Below are 15,592 nucleotides of genomic sequence, written 5' to 3'. Positions count from 1 at the left end.
AAATTCATAAATCAATTCTGCTCCCGGACTGAGTAGGAACTCCAACTTTGCCTGCACACTGTTTGCTCCTGTTTATTCCCATCCCATCATCATCTCGTTCGACACCCCCAACGCCTTCTGTGAGGGAGACCCGAAGAGGTGAGGAAGAATGACTGTGATCAGATTTGGGCTAGAGAGCGTCTAAAAAGTGGGTCTACCCACCAGGTATGTTCTTGATCATTTCAGAGGCTGCCTTCCAGTTCTAAGCTTTTCAAATTCTAATTAAGGTAGAGCAACTGTTTTTGTTTTGTTTTGAGACAGGGTCTTCCTCCGTCACCCAGGTTGGAGTGCAGTGGTCTGACCACAGCTCACTGCAGGATCCGCCTCCTGGCTTCAAGCAATCCTCCTGCCTCAGCCTCCCAAGCAGGTGGGACAGGAGGTATGTGCCACCACGCCTGCTAATTTTTTATTTCATTTTAGAGAGGGGGTCTTCCTATGTTGCCCAGGCCGGTCTTGAACTCCTGGGCTTGAAAGATCCTCCCATCTTAGCCTCTCAGAGTGCTGGGATTATATGTGTGAACCTCTATTCCTGGCCATCAGGAGCTTTTTACATGGGGAAGGGGAAAAAAGGAGGCTTAAATGAAGGAAACATGAGGGGCTACTTTGAATCCAACACTTTTCAACACCATGTAACAACAGTACATTAGTAATCACTAAAAAACTGATGATTTTTCCAATATATTGTGTATAAAGAAAGAAGAAGCCTCACGGGATGAGAACCTATATATTATATGTTTAGAAAATAAAGTATACTAGAATAGAGAGATCTTCTTGAAATGAATATCTGGTTTTGCAAAGACAATTTATTTTATTTAAAGGTGAACCTCTTTAGGTTTTTGCCTTGAAATCAGGAATAAAAAAATGTCTCCTCTCTTCACTCATACTTAAAGCCATCATGTGTTCTCCAGCAAAGCCAATTCAATAAAAATACGAATGCACGCTGAAGACAATGAAAAAACACAGAAAAGCAGACAATTTTTAAAAATCACTTATAAATCATATGTCGGTCTTCTTAGAAATACAAGAAATGGAGAGAGAACAATTGGAGTTCATAAGGTTCATCATTCAGTGGAGAGTAAGAGAGAATGCACAAAAATGCTGCTATAGTTCAGAAATAGAGAGAAAAACAGCACACATAAAAATGTATTCAGCAAAACAAATCAATACTGACGGGAAAACACCTTAGAAATCCATTTAAAGAAATCACCAGGAGAAAAAGGCACACAGAAGAATTTGAGTCCCAATGAAAATGCTCGGTTTTACAAATATTTTAGCATTCTATAAATCAATTCATAGTTGTAAGTAATTCAAAAGAAAAGAAAAAGATGGTTTTCTTTTTCCCAAGAGGGAAGAGAGACAGTGATAAAATGGTTCTGAAGTTAAAAGGAAAAACATGGTACACAAAGGTGGAAACTCACACCAATCTAAGACAACATAAAAAAGAAAAATTCGAGTCTTGCTTGTAAATGGTTCTGTTCAAAATGTTTTCAGAGGCAACAATAAAGTGGAAACACATTTTCATAATATACTGGGCAATGTTAATTGTCTATAAGTAATTCAAAAATGACTAGAAATCAGGGCGGACATACTAGAACAGAAGAATAAAAGCCACACTATGCCATACACAGAAGAAGTGTCCACGGCCCACTGATGCATTGTTTTTGTTTCCAGTTTCAGAATTAAAGACATGAAACTGAGACAAGGTTAGCATGACATTTTGCACTATTGGACAAAGATGTTTTGGTGAACACCACTATCGGAGATGGTGTGAGGAAAGGGTCATCTGCGCACCCCGCTGCCATCAAAATAAATTGGTGCAATTCTGAGGCAATTTCAAAACCATGTCAGAAGCTACCAATGTACTCACAAACATTGATCTAAACAACTTGCACTCTAGAAACATATCTTCAAACATAAAGGAAAGTGCATGAAGGGCAGTCACATTTGCTTTGTAATTTATAATTCCAAAACATCAGAAGAAACATAACTTCAGAATTAGGGATTAAAGAAACCAAAGTATGTAATTAAGTATGTAGTATAATTGTAGTATAATAATGTAAAGTCATATGATACAAATGATTAAATGACACAAGAAAATGTTCAAGGAATATTCTTATGCCAATAATAACATTACCAGCAAAAAACCATAAAAATGTCAACAGGATTTAGACCATCTTGATAATGTTCTGTGTTAAAAATTAAACAAACATGTAAAGAAAAACACTCAGTAAAAATCTAATTATTTAAAACAAGTTGGCTTCCCCATAGGAAACACAGAGATGGTTTTCCCCATAGCAAGTCTACATCTAAGAGCTCTTATTCAGTTATCTGGAAGTTCCGTTTATCTTTGAAGTGACATCAAGAAAAGAAAAATAAAATCCAAACCGAAAACTATTTTTGAAATCTAGGTTTTCCACTACTTGAGCACTGCAATCACCTTGTAATTCAACAGCAGGAACAGGCTCACCTGAAATCTCCTCTTCTCAGATGACATGAACATCACTGCCGGGTAAACGACATAGAGACCACCCGGAGGGTTAGAGGCTCTTATCAGTGAAACCAGGTCGGTTGGGGCTTGGATCTGGCTTTGGTTTGGGGGATCAGGCGGTGCTGGGTCACCTGTTTGTAAAACATGAGAGTTGCGATCATCAGTGCCTTGCAGTCAAAAAAAAAAATGAAAAATCAATTTCCATAGCGACCAGAAAAATGAAAAATCAATTTCGATAGCGACCAGAAAAGAAAATGAAAAATCAATTTCGATAGTGACCAGAAAAGAAAATGAAAAATCAATTTCAATAGCAACCACAAAAGAAAATGAAAAATCAATTTCCATAGTGGCCAGAAAAGCAAATGAAAAATCAATTTGCATAGAGACTGTTCACTAAACAGGTAAAAAGTGGCCTATGTTTTTGTCATGGTGGGGATGTCCATACACACAGCCTCTTGCCAATTCCCTTCCATCATCTTCCAGCTACAGGATTTAAGTATTTTCAAGTATTTTCAAAGAAAACTAAGCCAGGTGTCCAGACCACCTCCAGAATTTGAGAGGTCCTGTGCAAAATGAAAACGCAAGACTCACTGTTCCCATTTTATGAAGAATTTCGAGATGGCAGCTACAGAGTAATACACCAATATAGTGCCCTTGTATGCACAGGTCCCTGTGTGCACAGGTCACATGCCCATGAAGTCTGACCCGGCCAGGGAAGTGACATTTGCCTTATATCATTCCAGAAACTGTAACAATTTTAAAATAAAAGCCAGCATACTGGTGGAAAAAAGAATCCAACAACAACAAGAATAAATCACAACAAGGCAAATATTTCCAATATTTCCACTGTATAAACCCAATCCATGGTCATGCAAAAGAGATAAGTCTTTTGGAAATGACAGTAATTTGGTGACAGTAAGCAAGTCGGTAACCAGACTTAAAAAGAGAGGCCGGGCGCGGTGGCTCAAGCCTGTAATCCCAGCACTTTGGGAGGCCGAGACGGGCGGATCACGAGGTCAGGAGATCGAGACCATCCTGGCTAACATGGTGAAACCCCGTCTCTACTACAAAATACAAAAAAACTAGCTGGGCGAGGTGGCAGGCGCCTGTAGTCCCAGCTACTCGGGAGGCTGAGGCAGGAGAATGGCATAAACCTGGGAGACAGAGCTTGCAGTGAGCTGAGATCCGGCCACTGTACTCCAGCCTGGGTGACAGAGTGAGACTCCGTCTCAAAAAAAAAAAAAAAAAAAAAAAAAGAGTTACTCACGGTTTCCTCCACCACCAAAGGCATCTGCTAAGTCAAAGTCAGCCCCTAAAGGAGGGAAACGGTCTGTTACTTCTCAAGTTCTGAGGAAGGAATGACTTCAGAAACAGATGGAGAAGTCACCAGAGACCCACATGACTAAAGACTTTCTGAATATCACACTGACCAGGATGTCATTTGAAAAAGTAAATTCCTGACCATTTTCACATCATTCTTCCTTCAGATGACAAGAGTAAGAGATGAGAGCAAGAGAGAGAGGGAGAGAGAAATAATGTCCTTTGTAAATCAACTGTGCTGCCTGGACCCAACTGGGACTCAGAATCTACCTGCACACAACTCTCTCTGATTGATTCCCCATTATCTCCTCCCAGGTCCGCAACACCTGACCTGGTAAGCGGACCGTAAGAGGTAGGGCAGGTGACTGTGATCTCATCTGATCCGTGACTGACAGATTCTGATCTGTGTCTGAAAAGTGGCTCTACCCACCCAGTTGGGCTCCATAAACTAATGTGACATTCATGCTAGTTTCAAAGCCAGCCTTCTAGGTTTCTTTGTTTTGTTTTTGTATTTTTTTTTTTTTTTTTGAGATGGAGTTTTGCTCTTTTGCCCAGGCTAGAGTGCAGTGGTGCAATCTCAGCTCACTGCAACCTCCGCCTCCCGGGTTCAAGCCATTCTCCTGCCTCAGCCTCCCAAGTAGCTGGGATTACAGGCGCACGCCACCACACCTGGATAATTTTTGTATTTTTAGCAGAGGCGGGGTTTCTCCATGTTGGTCAGGCTGATCTTGAACTCCTGACCTCAAGTGATCCAGCCGCCTCAGCCTCCTAAGGTGCTGGGATTACAGGCGTGAGCCACCTTACCCGGCCCAGCCTTCTAGTTCTAAGCTTTTCAAATCCCAATTAAGGTCGAGGCACATTTTATATTGGGAGTGATCAAGGAGGCTCAAATGAAAGAAACATGAGGGGCTACATCAAAATGAATCTTTTTTTTAAAACCATATGAAAATACACAAGTAATGAATAAAAAGCACATGATTTTTCACATATATTGTATAGAAAGGAATAAGAAATCTCATAGCATAAGAACGTATGTGTTCAGGAAAAAAAGCACACTAGAAGAGAAAGACACTTCTTGAAATGATTTATTTTATTTAAAGGTGAATCTCTTTGGGGTTTTGCCCTAATGTCTGGAAAAAAGCTGTCTACCGTATTTACAACTCCATGTATTAAAAGCTGTCCTGAGTTTTCTAGCAAAGGCAATAGAACTGAATTACAAATAAACTGTAAAGAGAACATATAAATCCAGGAACGGGGAAAATTTTTAAAACTCATTACCAAATAATATAACAGACTGCTTAGAAAAGGTCAGAAATGACGAGAAAAAAATTGGATTTTAACAAAGGGTCATCATTTCATAGATAGTAAAAAAATACATACACAATCGTTTCTACGTGACAGAAATAAACAGAAAAATAGTGGACACGAAAATGGATTCAGAGTAACAAAAACAAGGAAAACACACTTTAGAAACCCATTGACGGAAACAAGAGAAAGAGACAAATCTAATCTCAAAGAAAAAGCTCAGGCCAGGCGCAGTGGCTCACACCTGTAATCCCAGCACTTTGAGAGGCTGAGGTGGGCAGATCACCTGAGGTCAGGGGTTCAAGACCAGCCTGGCTAACATGGCGAAATCTCGTCTCTACTCAAAATACAAGAATTTGCCTAGCATTGTGGTGCATGTCTGTAATCCTAGCTACTTGGGAGGCTGAGGCACAAGAATCGCTTGAACCCAGGAAGTGGAGGCTGCAGTGAGCCAAGGTCACGCCACTTGAGGGTCTGTCTCAAAAAACAAAACAAAACAAAAAAAAGAAAAAGCTCAACATTGAAAACGCATTACCATTCCTTGAATCAACCTATGATTATAAACAATTCAAACGAAATTAAAAAGAAGGTTTTACTTCTCCCAAGAGAAGAGACAACAGCAAAATGATTCCCAATTTAAATGGAAAAGAAAAAGTTACATGAAGCAGGATACCCACACAAACGTAAGACACCATTAAAAAAAATAAACATACTGCTTGTAAAACATTCCTGTTAAAAATATTCAAAGGCAAAAATAAAGTGCAAAACCATTTTCATAATAAGTGGCTGGTAATCTTTTATATCGATAAATCACTGAAGAAGGCTTATACATCAGTAGGTAGCGAGGCCGAGACAGGCGGAACAAATGAGGTCAGGAGTTGGAGACCAGCCTGGCCAACATGGTGAAACCCCGTTTCTACTAACAATACAAAACTGAGCCGGGCCTGGTGGCGGGCACCATGAATTGAAGGATAAAGGCCAAAGCATCCAATACACAGAAGAAGCAGTCTCCATGGCCCATTGGGATGCATTATGCTTTGTACATTTCAGAACGAGAGATGTGAAACTAAGACTAGTGTGATATAATAATGACACTATTCGACAAAGGTTTTGTAGGTGATCATTGCTACTGGAAAAGGTTTGAAGACACAGACATTTGCAGATACCCTGGTATCAAATCAAACTGGTGCGATTCTGGGGCAAGCAAACAACCAGGTTAAAAGCTATAAAAGTAGTCATATGCATTGATCTAGACAATCTGAATACCAGAAATCTCTTCAAAGGAATGAAAAAGAATAGATAAAGTTGACTCAAATTGGCTTTGTAATTCATAATTCTAAAATGTCAGAGGACACGATGTTTTCAACGTTAGGGATTAAAGAAATTAATGTATTTTATTATATACTTAGATAGAATAGTATTTGTCAGTAAATGTCATATGATAGAAATGAGAAAACGACATGAGAAAACGTGAATAAATATTCTTATTAATAAGTATAAAATAATGTTACAATAAACAACATAGAGACCACCCGTAGGGTTAGAGGCTCTTACCAGTGAAACCAGGTCAGTTGGGGTTTGGATCTGGCTTTGGTTTGGGGGGATCAAGGGGTGCTGGGTCACCTGTTTATAAGACATGAGAGTTGCGATCATCAGTGCCTGTAGTCAAGAAAATGAAAAATCAATTGCCACAGCGACCAGAAAATGAAAAATCAATTTCAATAGCGACCAGAAAAGAAAATGAAAAATCAATTTTGATAGCAACCAGAAAATGAAAAACCAATTTCGATAGCGACCAGAAAAGCAAATGAAATATCAATTTGCATAGAGACTGTTCACTAAACAGGTAAAAATTGACCCCTGTTTTTGTCATGGTGGGGATGCCCATACTCGTAGCCTCCTGCCAATTCCCTTCTGTCATCTTCCAGCTACAGGATTTAACTTCAAGTATTTTCAAAGAAAACTAAATCAGGCGTCCAGACCACCTCCAGAATTTGGGAGGTCCTGTGCAAAATGAGAATGTGCGACCCATTGTTCCAGCTTTATGAAGAACTTGAAGATGGCAGCAATACAGCAATAAACCGTGGCACCCTTGTGAGCACAGGTCCCTGTGTGACTGCACAGGTCATATGCCCATGAGGTCTGACCTGGTCAGGGGAGTCACATTTGCCTTACATTGTTCCAAAGACTGTAACCATTTTAAAATAAGCCAGCATACTGGCTGGGCGTGATGGCTCGCATCTATAATCCCAGCACTTTGGGAGGCCAAGGTGAGTGCACAGCTTGAGTTTAGGAGTTTGAGACCAGCCTGGTCCACCTGGCAAAACCCAGCCCTTACCAAAAGACAAAAATTAGCCGGGCATGGTAGTGGGCGCCTGTAATCCCAGCTGCTGGGGAGGCTGAGGCCTGAGAATCGCTTAAGCCCAGGAGGCGGAGGTTGCAGTGAGCTGAGATCGCACCACTGCACTCCAGCCTGGGCCACAGAGTTAGACTCTGAAACTACACTTAAAAAAAAAAAAAAAAGCCAGCATACCGGTAAAAAAATAATAATAATAATCAAAAATGCAACAACAAAAATAAACAACACATGTACTTCCTCTGTTTCCACTGTCCAAACTCAATTCATTTATCATGCAAAAGAGATGTCTCGAAAATGATAATAATTCGATGATAATCAGCAAAGCCAGCAACAGAGGAGACTTTAAAAACTTCCTCACTGTTTCCTCCATCACGAAAGGCATCTGCTAACTCAAATCAGCCCCTAAAGGAGGGAAATCAGCTGTTAATACCAACGTTCTAAGGAATGAGGAAGGAATGACCCCAAAACAGGCGGAGAACACACCACGGCCCCACATTTCTAACCACTTCAGAAAAAGTGAATTCCTATTTTCACATCACTCTTCCCTCAGGTGAAAACAGTAAAAGATGAGCATGAGACAGAAAAAGAGGGAGTAAGAGAGAGAGAGACAGACATAGAGAGACGGAGAGAGAGAGAGGGGATGAGAGAGAGGCGGGAGAGAGAGAAGAGAGAGGAGAGAGAGAGAAGAGAGAGGAGAGAGAGAATAGAGGGGAGAAAGACACAGGAGAGAGAGAGCGGAGAGAGGAGACGAGAGAGAGGAGAGGGAGGAAAGAGGAGAGAGGAGAGAAGAAAGAGAGGAGAGAGATGAGAGAGAAAGGAGAGAGAGAAGAGGGGAGAGGAGAGAGAGGGGAGAGAGGGAGAGAGGAGAGAGATAGGTGAGAGAAAGGAGGAGAGAGATGAGAAGGAAAGAGGAGAGAGAAAAGAGAGAGAAAGGAGAGAGAGGAGAAAGGAAAGAGGAGAGGAGAGGAGAGTGAGGAGAGAGAGAAGAGAGAGAGAGGAGAAAGAGGAGAGAAGAGAGAGGAGAGTGAGGAGAGAGAGATGAGAGAGAAAGAAGAGAGAGAAGGAAGTAGAGAGAGGGGAGAGAGAGAGAGGAGGGGGGAGACAGAGAGGAGAGAGAGGAGAGAGAGGGAAGGGGGAAAGAGAGGAGAGAGAGAAGAGAGGGGGAGAGAGAGAGAGGAGAGAGGGAGAGAGAGAGGAGAGAGGGAGAGAGAGAGGAGAGGGGGAGAGAGAGAGGAGAGGGGGAGAGAGAGAGGAGAGGGGGAGAGAGAGAGGAGAGGGGGAGAGAGAGAGGAGAGGGGGAGAGAGAGAGGAGAGGGGGAGAGAGAGAGGAGAGGGGGAGAGAGAGAGGAGAGGGGGAGAGAGAGAGGAGAGGGGGAGAGAGGGGGGGGAGAGAGAGTAGAGAGGGGGGAGAGAGGAGAGAGAGGGGGAGACAGAGAGAGGAGAGGGGGAGAGAGTAGAGAGGGAGGAGAGAGGAGAGAGGGGGGAGACAGAGAGAGGAGAGAGGGAAGAGAGAGGAGAAAGAGAAGAGAGACGGGGAGAGGAGAGAGAGGAAAGAGAAGAGAGGAGAGAGAATAGAGAGCGAGAAAGGAGAGAGAGCACGAGAGAGGAGAGAGAAAAAATGTATTAAATCAATTGTGCCACCAGTACCAGGTTGGAATTCCAACTCTCCCTGCACACAAGTCCCTCCTGCTGATTCCTCATCCCACCATCCTCTCCTCCCACGTCCCCAACAGCTTTTTTGAGGGAGACCCTAAGAGGTGGAGACAGATGACTGTCATCACATTTAGGCTAGAGGGTGTCCAAGAAGTGGCTTTCCCAACCCAGCTATGCCCCACAAACTGATGTGACAATTTACCATGATGTCAGAGGGGCCATCTAGTTTCAAGCTTTTCAAATCCCAACTACAGTTGAGGCACTTTTCAATTGGGAAGGGCGAATAAGGAGGCTTCCATGAAGGAAACTCGAGGGGCTACACAGAAACCAACACTCCTGCAAATCATCGTTATTGATGCAAGTATGGTGGTCCCTGTCGCCCTATCGCCTGTCTGCCTGTTACATGCCTTTCTTCTCCAGGAAACAGAATTCTTAGGCCACCAGAACTCCCTTGGATATATTTTCCTGACCCCAAGCACACCGTAGGTGCAAAGGAAGGAAGGAATGCATGAAGGATGAAGAAATGAATTTGCAGAGAGACAAGAGAAAAACCCTTTCTGCAGGTGGCTTGGGAACAAATGCAGCCGATAAAACCCTACAGAGCCATCATGTCTACGGTGGTAGCCTGCCAGGAAGAAGGAAGGACAGTTAAGAAGAAAAGAGAAAATACCCAGTAGCGGGATTGCTGGGTCAAATGGTAGTTGTACTCTCAGTTCTTTAAGGAACTTCCATACTGTTTTCCATAGTGGAAAAGAAGTCATCCTATGAAAAAAATACTTGCACACGCATTTTAAAAGCAGCACAATTTGCAATTGCAAAAATGTGGAACCCACCAAAATGCTCATCAATCAACAAGTGGGTAAAGAAACTGTGGTATGTATATGCAAAGGAATACTACTCAGCCATGAAAAGGAATGTCATTCACAGCGACCTGGATGGGATTGGAGTCTATTATGCTAAGTGAAGTAAGTCAGGAATGAAAAACCAAACATCGTGTGTTCTCACTCACATGTGGGAGCTAAGCTGTGAGGATGCAAAGGCATAAGAATGACACAATGGACTTTGGGGAATCACGGGGAAAGGGTGGGAAGGAGGTGAGGAATAAAAGACTACCAATAGTGTGCCGTGTATACCGCTCGGGTGATGGGTGCACCAAAATCTCACAAATCATCACCAAAGACCTTCCTCATGTAACCACACACCATGTGTTCCCCAATAACCTATGGAAATAAAAAAATTAATTTAAAAAAATCTGGGAGGCCAAGGCAGGTGGATCAGTTGAGGTCAGCAGTTCAAGACCAGCCTGGCCAACATGGTGAAACCCTGTCTCTACTAAAAATACAAAAATTAGCCGGGCGTGGTGGTGGGCACCTTTAATCCCAGCTACTTGGGAGGCTGAGGCAGGAGAATCCCTGGAACCCAGGAGGTGTAGAGTGCAGTGAGCCCAGATTGCGCCACTGCACTCCAGTCTGGGCAACGGAGCAAGACTCTGTCTCAAAATAAATAAATTAAATAAATAAAAAATAAAGAAAACGGAAAAACATGAAGCCCTGTTCGGAACCTCCCCTGCAGGCTGCCAGCTCCTCTAAGGTTCCCCCTATGGAGCAGGCCTCACTGTCTCTAATCTCTACCAATTGAAAGCACAATTTCTAGGATGCCCAGGGCACATTTTTTGAAATGTGGAAAGCCATTAGCAATTCCTCCTTAAACATAGAGGGCCGGACTCCTAAGAGATGCTCTAGGCTGAGTTACATACTATTAAGAAGAAATTTTGCTGAGCAAACCCGGCCTCCTCTGTCTTCCCCAGAGCCGGGCATGCAGGCTTTTAATCCTAAATATATTCAGCCCTGGTAAGTGTGGGTGGAGGATTACCCAGATGCCGAGGCAAGAAACTGAAGGCACAAACTGTTTCAGTGTAATAAAGAAAACGGTTAGAATAAGAATAGTTGTAATATAAATTAGACATAGAGATGATCATGGACATTATCAATCACTAGTATAAATATTACTAATCATTAGCTTTTAATATTACTCTTTGTTGTATTACTCATATAACCAAGGAATAACCGGGGGGTATAGGGTCAGGTGCTGAAGGGACATTGTGACAAGTGACCTAGAAGGCAAGAGGTGAGCCCTCTATCACACCCGCATAAGGGTCGCTTGAGGGTTCCTTGGTCAAGCGGTAATGCCAGTGCCTAGGAAGGCACCCGTTACTTAGCAGACCACGAAAAGGAGTCTCCTTTCCTTTAGGAGCCAGGGAACACTGCTCCACCAGCTTCTTGTGGAAGGCTGGATATGATCCAGGCCTGCCCGCAGTCATCGGCCTAAGCCCCCTCCTGTGGTGCTATGCTTCAACGCTCCTTGTCCACTTTCACGTTCCTCCCATACTCCAGGTTCCTCTTTAAAGTTCTTAGAAGATAGTGGTAGAAGAAATAGTGAAAGTCTTAAAGTCTTTGATCTTTATGATAAGTGTATAGAAGAAAACGTTGACGTATGCTGCCTTCCCTCTCTGCTACTTGACCTTATCAATCACTTGGATGACTCACCCTCCTCACCCTGCCCCCTTGTCTTGTATACAACAAATTATCAGCGCCCAACCATTCAGGGCCGCTACCACTACCGGTCTCGGTGTCTTGGTGGTAGTGGTTCCCTGGGCCCAGCTGTTTTCTCTTTATCTATGTGTCTTTTGTCTTTATTTCTTATGATCTCTCGTCTCCACACACGGGGGAACACCCGCCAAGCCCTGTAGGGCTGGACCCTACAGGTAAGGCCAGTCCAGACACGACACTGCCTGCAAGCCGGTCTACTTAAAAGCCTGACTAGGCTGGCGTGGTGGCTCACCCCTGTAATCCCAACACTTTGGGAGGCCGAGGCAGGAGGATCACCAGAGGTCAGGAGTTCAAGACCAGCCTGGCCAACATGGTGAAACCCCATCTCTACTAAAAACACAAAAATTAGCCAGATATGGTGGTGGGTGCTTGTAATCCCAGCTACTCAGGAGGCTGAGGCAGGAGTATTGCTTGAACCCGGGAGAAGGAGGTTGCAGTGAGCTGAGATTGCACCACTGCACTCCAGCCTAGGCGACAGAGCTAGACTCTGTCTCAAAAAAAAAAACCTGACTATATTAAGGACCAAAAATGCACCAGGGAGTGGAAAAAGGAATTTATAACACAGGACAGCCAGCAGGTTCCCCTGTTTTATTTTAAAAGGTTGGGGATAGAAAAATGTTGTTAAAGAGTATAATTGAATTGCTCGCTACGCAAAGGATAAACGCGTGAGGGGATGAATACTGCATTCTCCATGATGTGATTATTGCTTATTGCAAGCCTGTATCAAAATATCTCATAGACTCATAAATATATACACCAACTATGTACCTACAAAAATAAAAAATAAAGAAAAACACTGTTAAGGTAACAGTGTCGGGGATGGCAGGGGAGCCTTCCTTCCCGGTATTTTTTCTGTTTTCCGAATTCTCCTCTGGCACACACGGACAATCTGGTAGGGGCACATTTCTACCCCCACGTGTCGCTTTTCACAGGGACCTGTCGCACAGCGCACGGGCTTAAATTCCTGGAGCCTGTATCCGCTAATTTTTTTTTTGTTTGTTTTCAGACAGAGTGTCACTCTGTCGACCAGGCTGTAGTGCAGTGGTCCCATCTCGGCTCACTGCAGCCTCCGCCTCCTGGGTTCAAACGATTCTCGTGCCTTAGCCTCCCAAGTAGCTGGGATTACAGATGTGCACCATCACACCCAGCTAATTTTTGTATTTTTAGTAGAGATGGGGTTTCACCATGTTGGCCAGGCTGGTCTCGAATTCCCGACCTCAAGTGATCCTCCCGCCTCGGCTTCCCAAAGTTCTGGAATTACAAGCGTGAGCCACCGCGCCCGGCCCGCAAAGTATTTTTGAACGTTTTCAGGAGTGAACATTTTTTCTAACTTTCCTTCCCCTCCCCCACCCCGGGTCTCAGGCTCCCAGCAATTCCAAATTTAGGCCCGGGATGCAGGGCGTGGCTCCGGGAGGCTGCTCCAGGGAGACCTCCCCAATTGCCCTAACCAAGACCCAGGTCCCAGAATCCTGGGGGGCGGTGGGGAGATAACAGGGGACGTGAGGGGCTCATGCAAAGGGGCAGAGATCCCTAAGAACGTCACCAGGGTTGGGGTGAATCGGATGCCACCTCTTCCCCAGGTCCCTCTAAATTTAAGAGCTTGCGATTCTGAAAAGTGTAGAAGGAAAATTAAAACTTGGAACCCCAGTTCACTCTGCCAAAATAATGATGATGATAATAATAATAATAATAATAATAATAAATAAAGCTGGAAGCTGAATTAGGCAAAAAGCTGTCTTTCCTTCTGTTCCCAAGCAGATAGATGCAGAGAAAGAATGCAACAACTCTGTTGACCTTATCTTAGTAAAGTGCCAATTTAGTGAGCGTAAGACAAACACATAATTGACTATTCTACCTGCTCCTTTTCTTTTGCAACAAGTAAATTGGGTAAAATGAGCCTTCCTCCTCCTTTCCCCTCCAGCGTGCTTCCCCCCCTTTAAATACCTAAGCCCTCAGTATCACCTTTGGAGAAAGGGTTCCTTCCTGACCTCCGCCAAATTAACTCAAATGTATTGAGACTTGTCCCAGGTACTTTTTGGTTTACAAAAGAAACGCCGACCTTTCCCTCTGAAACGGCTGCCACTAGGCCCCAGGAAGAGCGTTGTGGAGAAAGTAGGCGCCTCCTCCGGACCTGGGCCCCCGTGGGCACAGCGCGTCCCGCCGGGCAGGGAACAGGGACCGGGTGTCCCAACGGGGTGCACCACCCCGCAACCCACATCCCCAAGCGGATCTCCAGGCCCGACCCGCGCCCCACCGCGTCCCCCGACCCGGATCCCGCCGCTCGCTCACCAGGGGCGGCCACCAGAGGGCGGAGCAGGCCGAGGAGCAGCAGCCCAGCGCGCCATGGTGCGCCCAACGCGAGCAGGAACCGTCCCCGAGAGCAGCGCGCCCGCGAAGGCTGCGGGACAGAACCTCCCCCACTAGCCGGGTGGGGCTGAGCCCGCGGAGGACTCGAAGAGGTTGGGTGAGTGGAGCAGCCCTGCAAGCTCAGCCCGGGCTGCGCCTGGCCCGCCCCGCCCCGGCCTCCACGTGCACACCGAAGGGGCGGCAACGCCGGGCCCCGGGGAGGGGGCGGGGGAGGGGGCGGAGGAGGGGCCCCGGGGAGGGGGCGGAGGAGGGGCCCCGGGGAGGGGGCGGAGGAGGGGCCCCGGGGAGGGGGCGGAGGAGGGGCCCCGGGGAGGGGGCGGAGGAGGGGCCCCGGGGAGGGGGCGGGCGGAGGTGACCCAGGCGGCGCCGAGGGGAGCACGGGACGCCCCCCCTTCCCTTCTCAGGAAACTGTGAGTGCCCCCGGCCCACAGGCCCGTCGCCAGGACGCCCAGGACGGCGCCAACTAGAGCAAAGTGCAACCCCCGGGAAAGTGCGGGTCCCTCCCTCTTTACAGCCCCTTAAATGCACGCCCCGAGGTGGTCCCTACCTGGAGCTAAGAGAAACCACTGCCCTTCTTGGAGAGGTGTGGGCCTCTCCGCACTCGCCCTTGCTGTCCCCTCTCTGTTCCTAACAGGCACCCTCCCAGGCAGCCCCAACGGGGAGAAAATGAAACTTTTCCTGCTTCTCTGCTCGGAAAACTATGGGGCCCTCTTCCCGCTGCTCGCGGGGCGCTCAGGGCGCTCCCCAAGGGGTGCAAAGTGCAATCCCTTCCCTGCTCAGAAAGGCGTAGGCCTCGACAGGCAGCCACTGCCCCTGGTCCTTTCTGGAGCGTCCGAGCTGGGGGCGCTCAGTGGAGAGGGATGGCGGGGGTGAGGGGCTTTGGGACACACTGCGGATACCCACTCTGCGCGGGACCAAGGACGTTCGGCCACAAGGTCAGAGACAGGGTTGGGAGTGAGGACTTGTGGCCGTGGTTTGGGGTTGGGGGTAAGACCCCTATCTGGGTGGCCTGGCTGAGTCCTGGTCCTTGGCGACTCGCCCCCGCAGGCTGAGTCAGGGGCCCTTCGGTAACACTGGTCTTGTGTTGTGCCAGGCGACACCTGCGGCGACACCGTCTTTCCCCAGACCATCTGTGGCCCTGGATCAGACACAGGCAAGGCCAGAGGGCCTGGCTCCGCACCCCAGGGCCCACCTCAGGGGTTTGAGGATTGCAGCAGTGAAACTATGCACTCCACTCCTGGAGGCGGAATCACTTTTCTTTTTTTTTTTTTTTTCTTTCTTTTTTTTTTTTTTTTGGTCTTTGCTTCGTCCTGAACCTGCCTGGGATAATGACGTGATGACTGAAGTCCCAGCAGCCAGTTTGGAGCAGGAAGTCTCCTACAGGATAGAAGTTGTGTATGTGTTGTTTGTTTGTTTTGAGATGGATTCTTGCTCTGTGGCCCAAGCTGGAGT

General features: G+C 46.0%; 1 protein-coding gene and 1 long non-coding RNA gene across 27 annotated transcripts in view; one reads left to right on the top strand and one right to left on the bottom strand.

The window, feature by feature from the left end:
* LOC105478064 (circumsporozoite protein-like) overlaps nucleotides 1-14,230 on the bottom strand; it is a 70,181-nt gene extending 55,951 nt beyond the window's left edge. For 5 of the 24 annotated variants that reach the window (XR_011618519.1, XR_011618522.1, XR_011618525.1 and 2 more), the window contains exons 1-4: nucleotides 14,063-14,223; nucleotides 6,707-6,775; nucleotides 3,795-3,839; nucleotides 2,507-2,658 (exon numbers count right to left, since the gene is read on the bottom strand). Coding sequence is in view for 9 of the 24 variants with exons in the window: in XM_071089453.1 (XP_070945554.1) it covers nucleotides 2,507-2,539 (33 nt within the window). In the remaining 15 variants the exon portion in view is untranslated. Of the gene's footprint in view, nucleotides 1-2,506; nucleotides 2,659-3,794; nucleotides 3,840-6,706; nucleotides 6,812-7,869; nucleotides 7,914-14,062 lie in introns of all 24 variants that reach the window. The other 19 variants (XM_071089456.1, XM_071089457.1, XM_011735030.3 and 16 more) reach the window with 12 other exon arrangements.
* A 248-nt stretch (nucleotides 14,231-14,478) lies between these two features.
* Nucleotides 14,479-15,592, top strand: part of LOC105478061 (uncharacterized) — a 47,275-nt gene continuing 46,161 nt past the window's right edge. For 2 of the 3 annotated variants that reach the window (XR_011618531.1, XR_011618530.1), the window contains exon 1: nucleotides 14,479-14,550. This is a non-coding gene — a long non-coding RNA (uncharacterized lncRNA). Of the gene's footprint in view, nucleotides 14,551-14,652; nucleotides 15,076-15,592 lie in introns of those variants that run through there. The other variant, XR_011618532.1, reaches the window with a different exon arrangement.

Source organism: Macaca nemestrina, chromosome Y (assembly GCF_043159975.1).
Source record: "Macaca nemestrina isolate mMacNem1 chromosome Y, mMacNem.hap1, whole genome shotgun sequence".
Classification (NCBI taxonomy): domain Eukaryota; kingdom Metazoa; phylum Chordata; class Mammalia; order Primates; family Cercopithecidae; genus Macaca; species Macaca nemestrina.
This window is presented reverse-complemented; position numbering and strand designations above follow the sequence as displayed.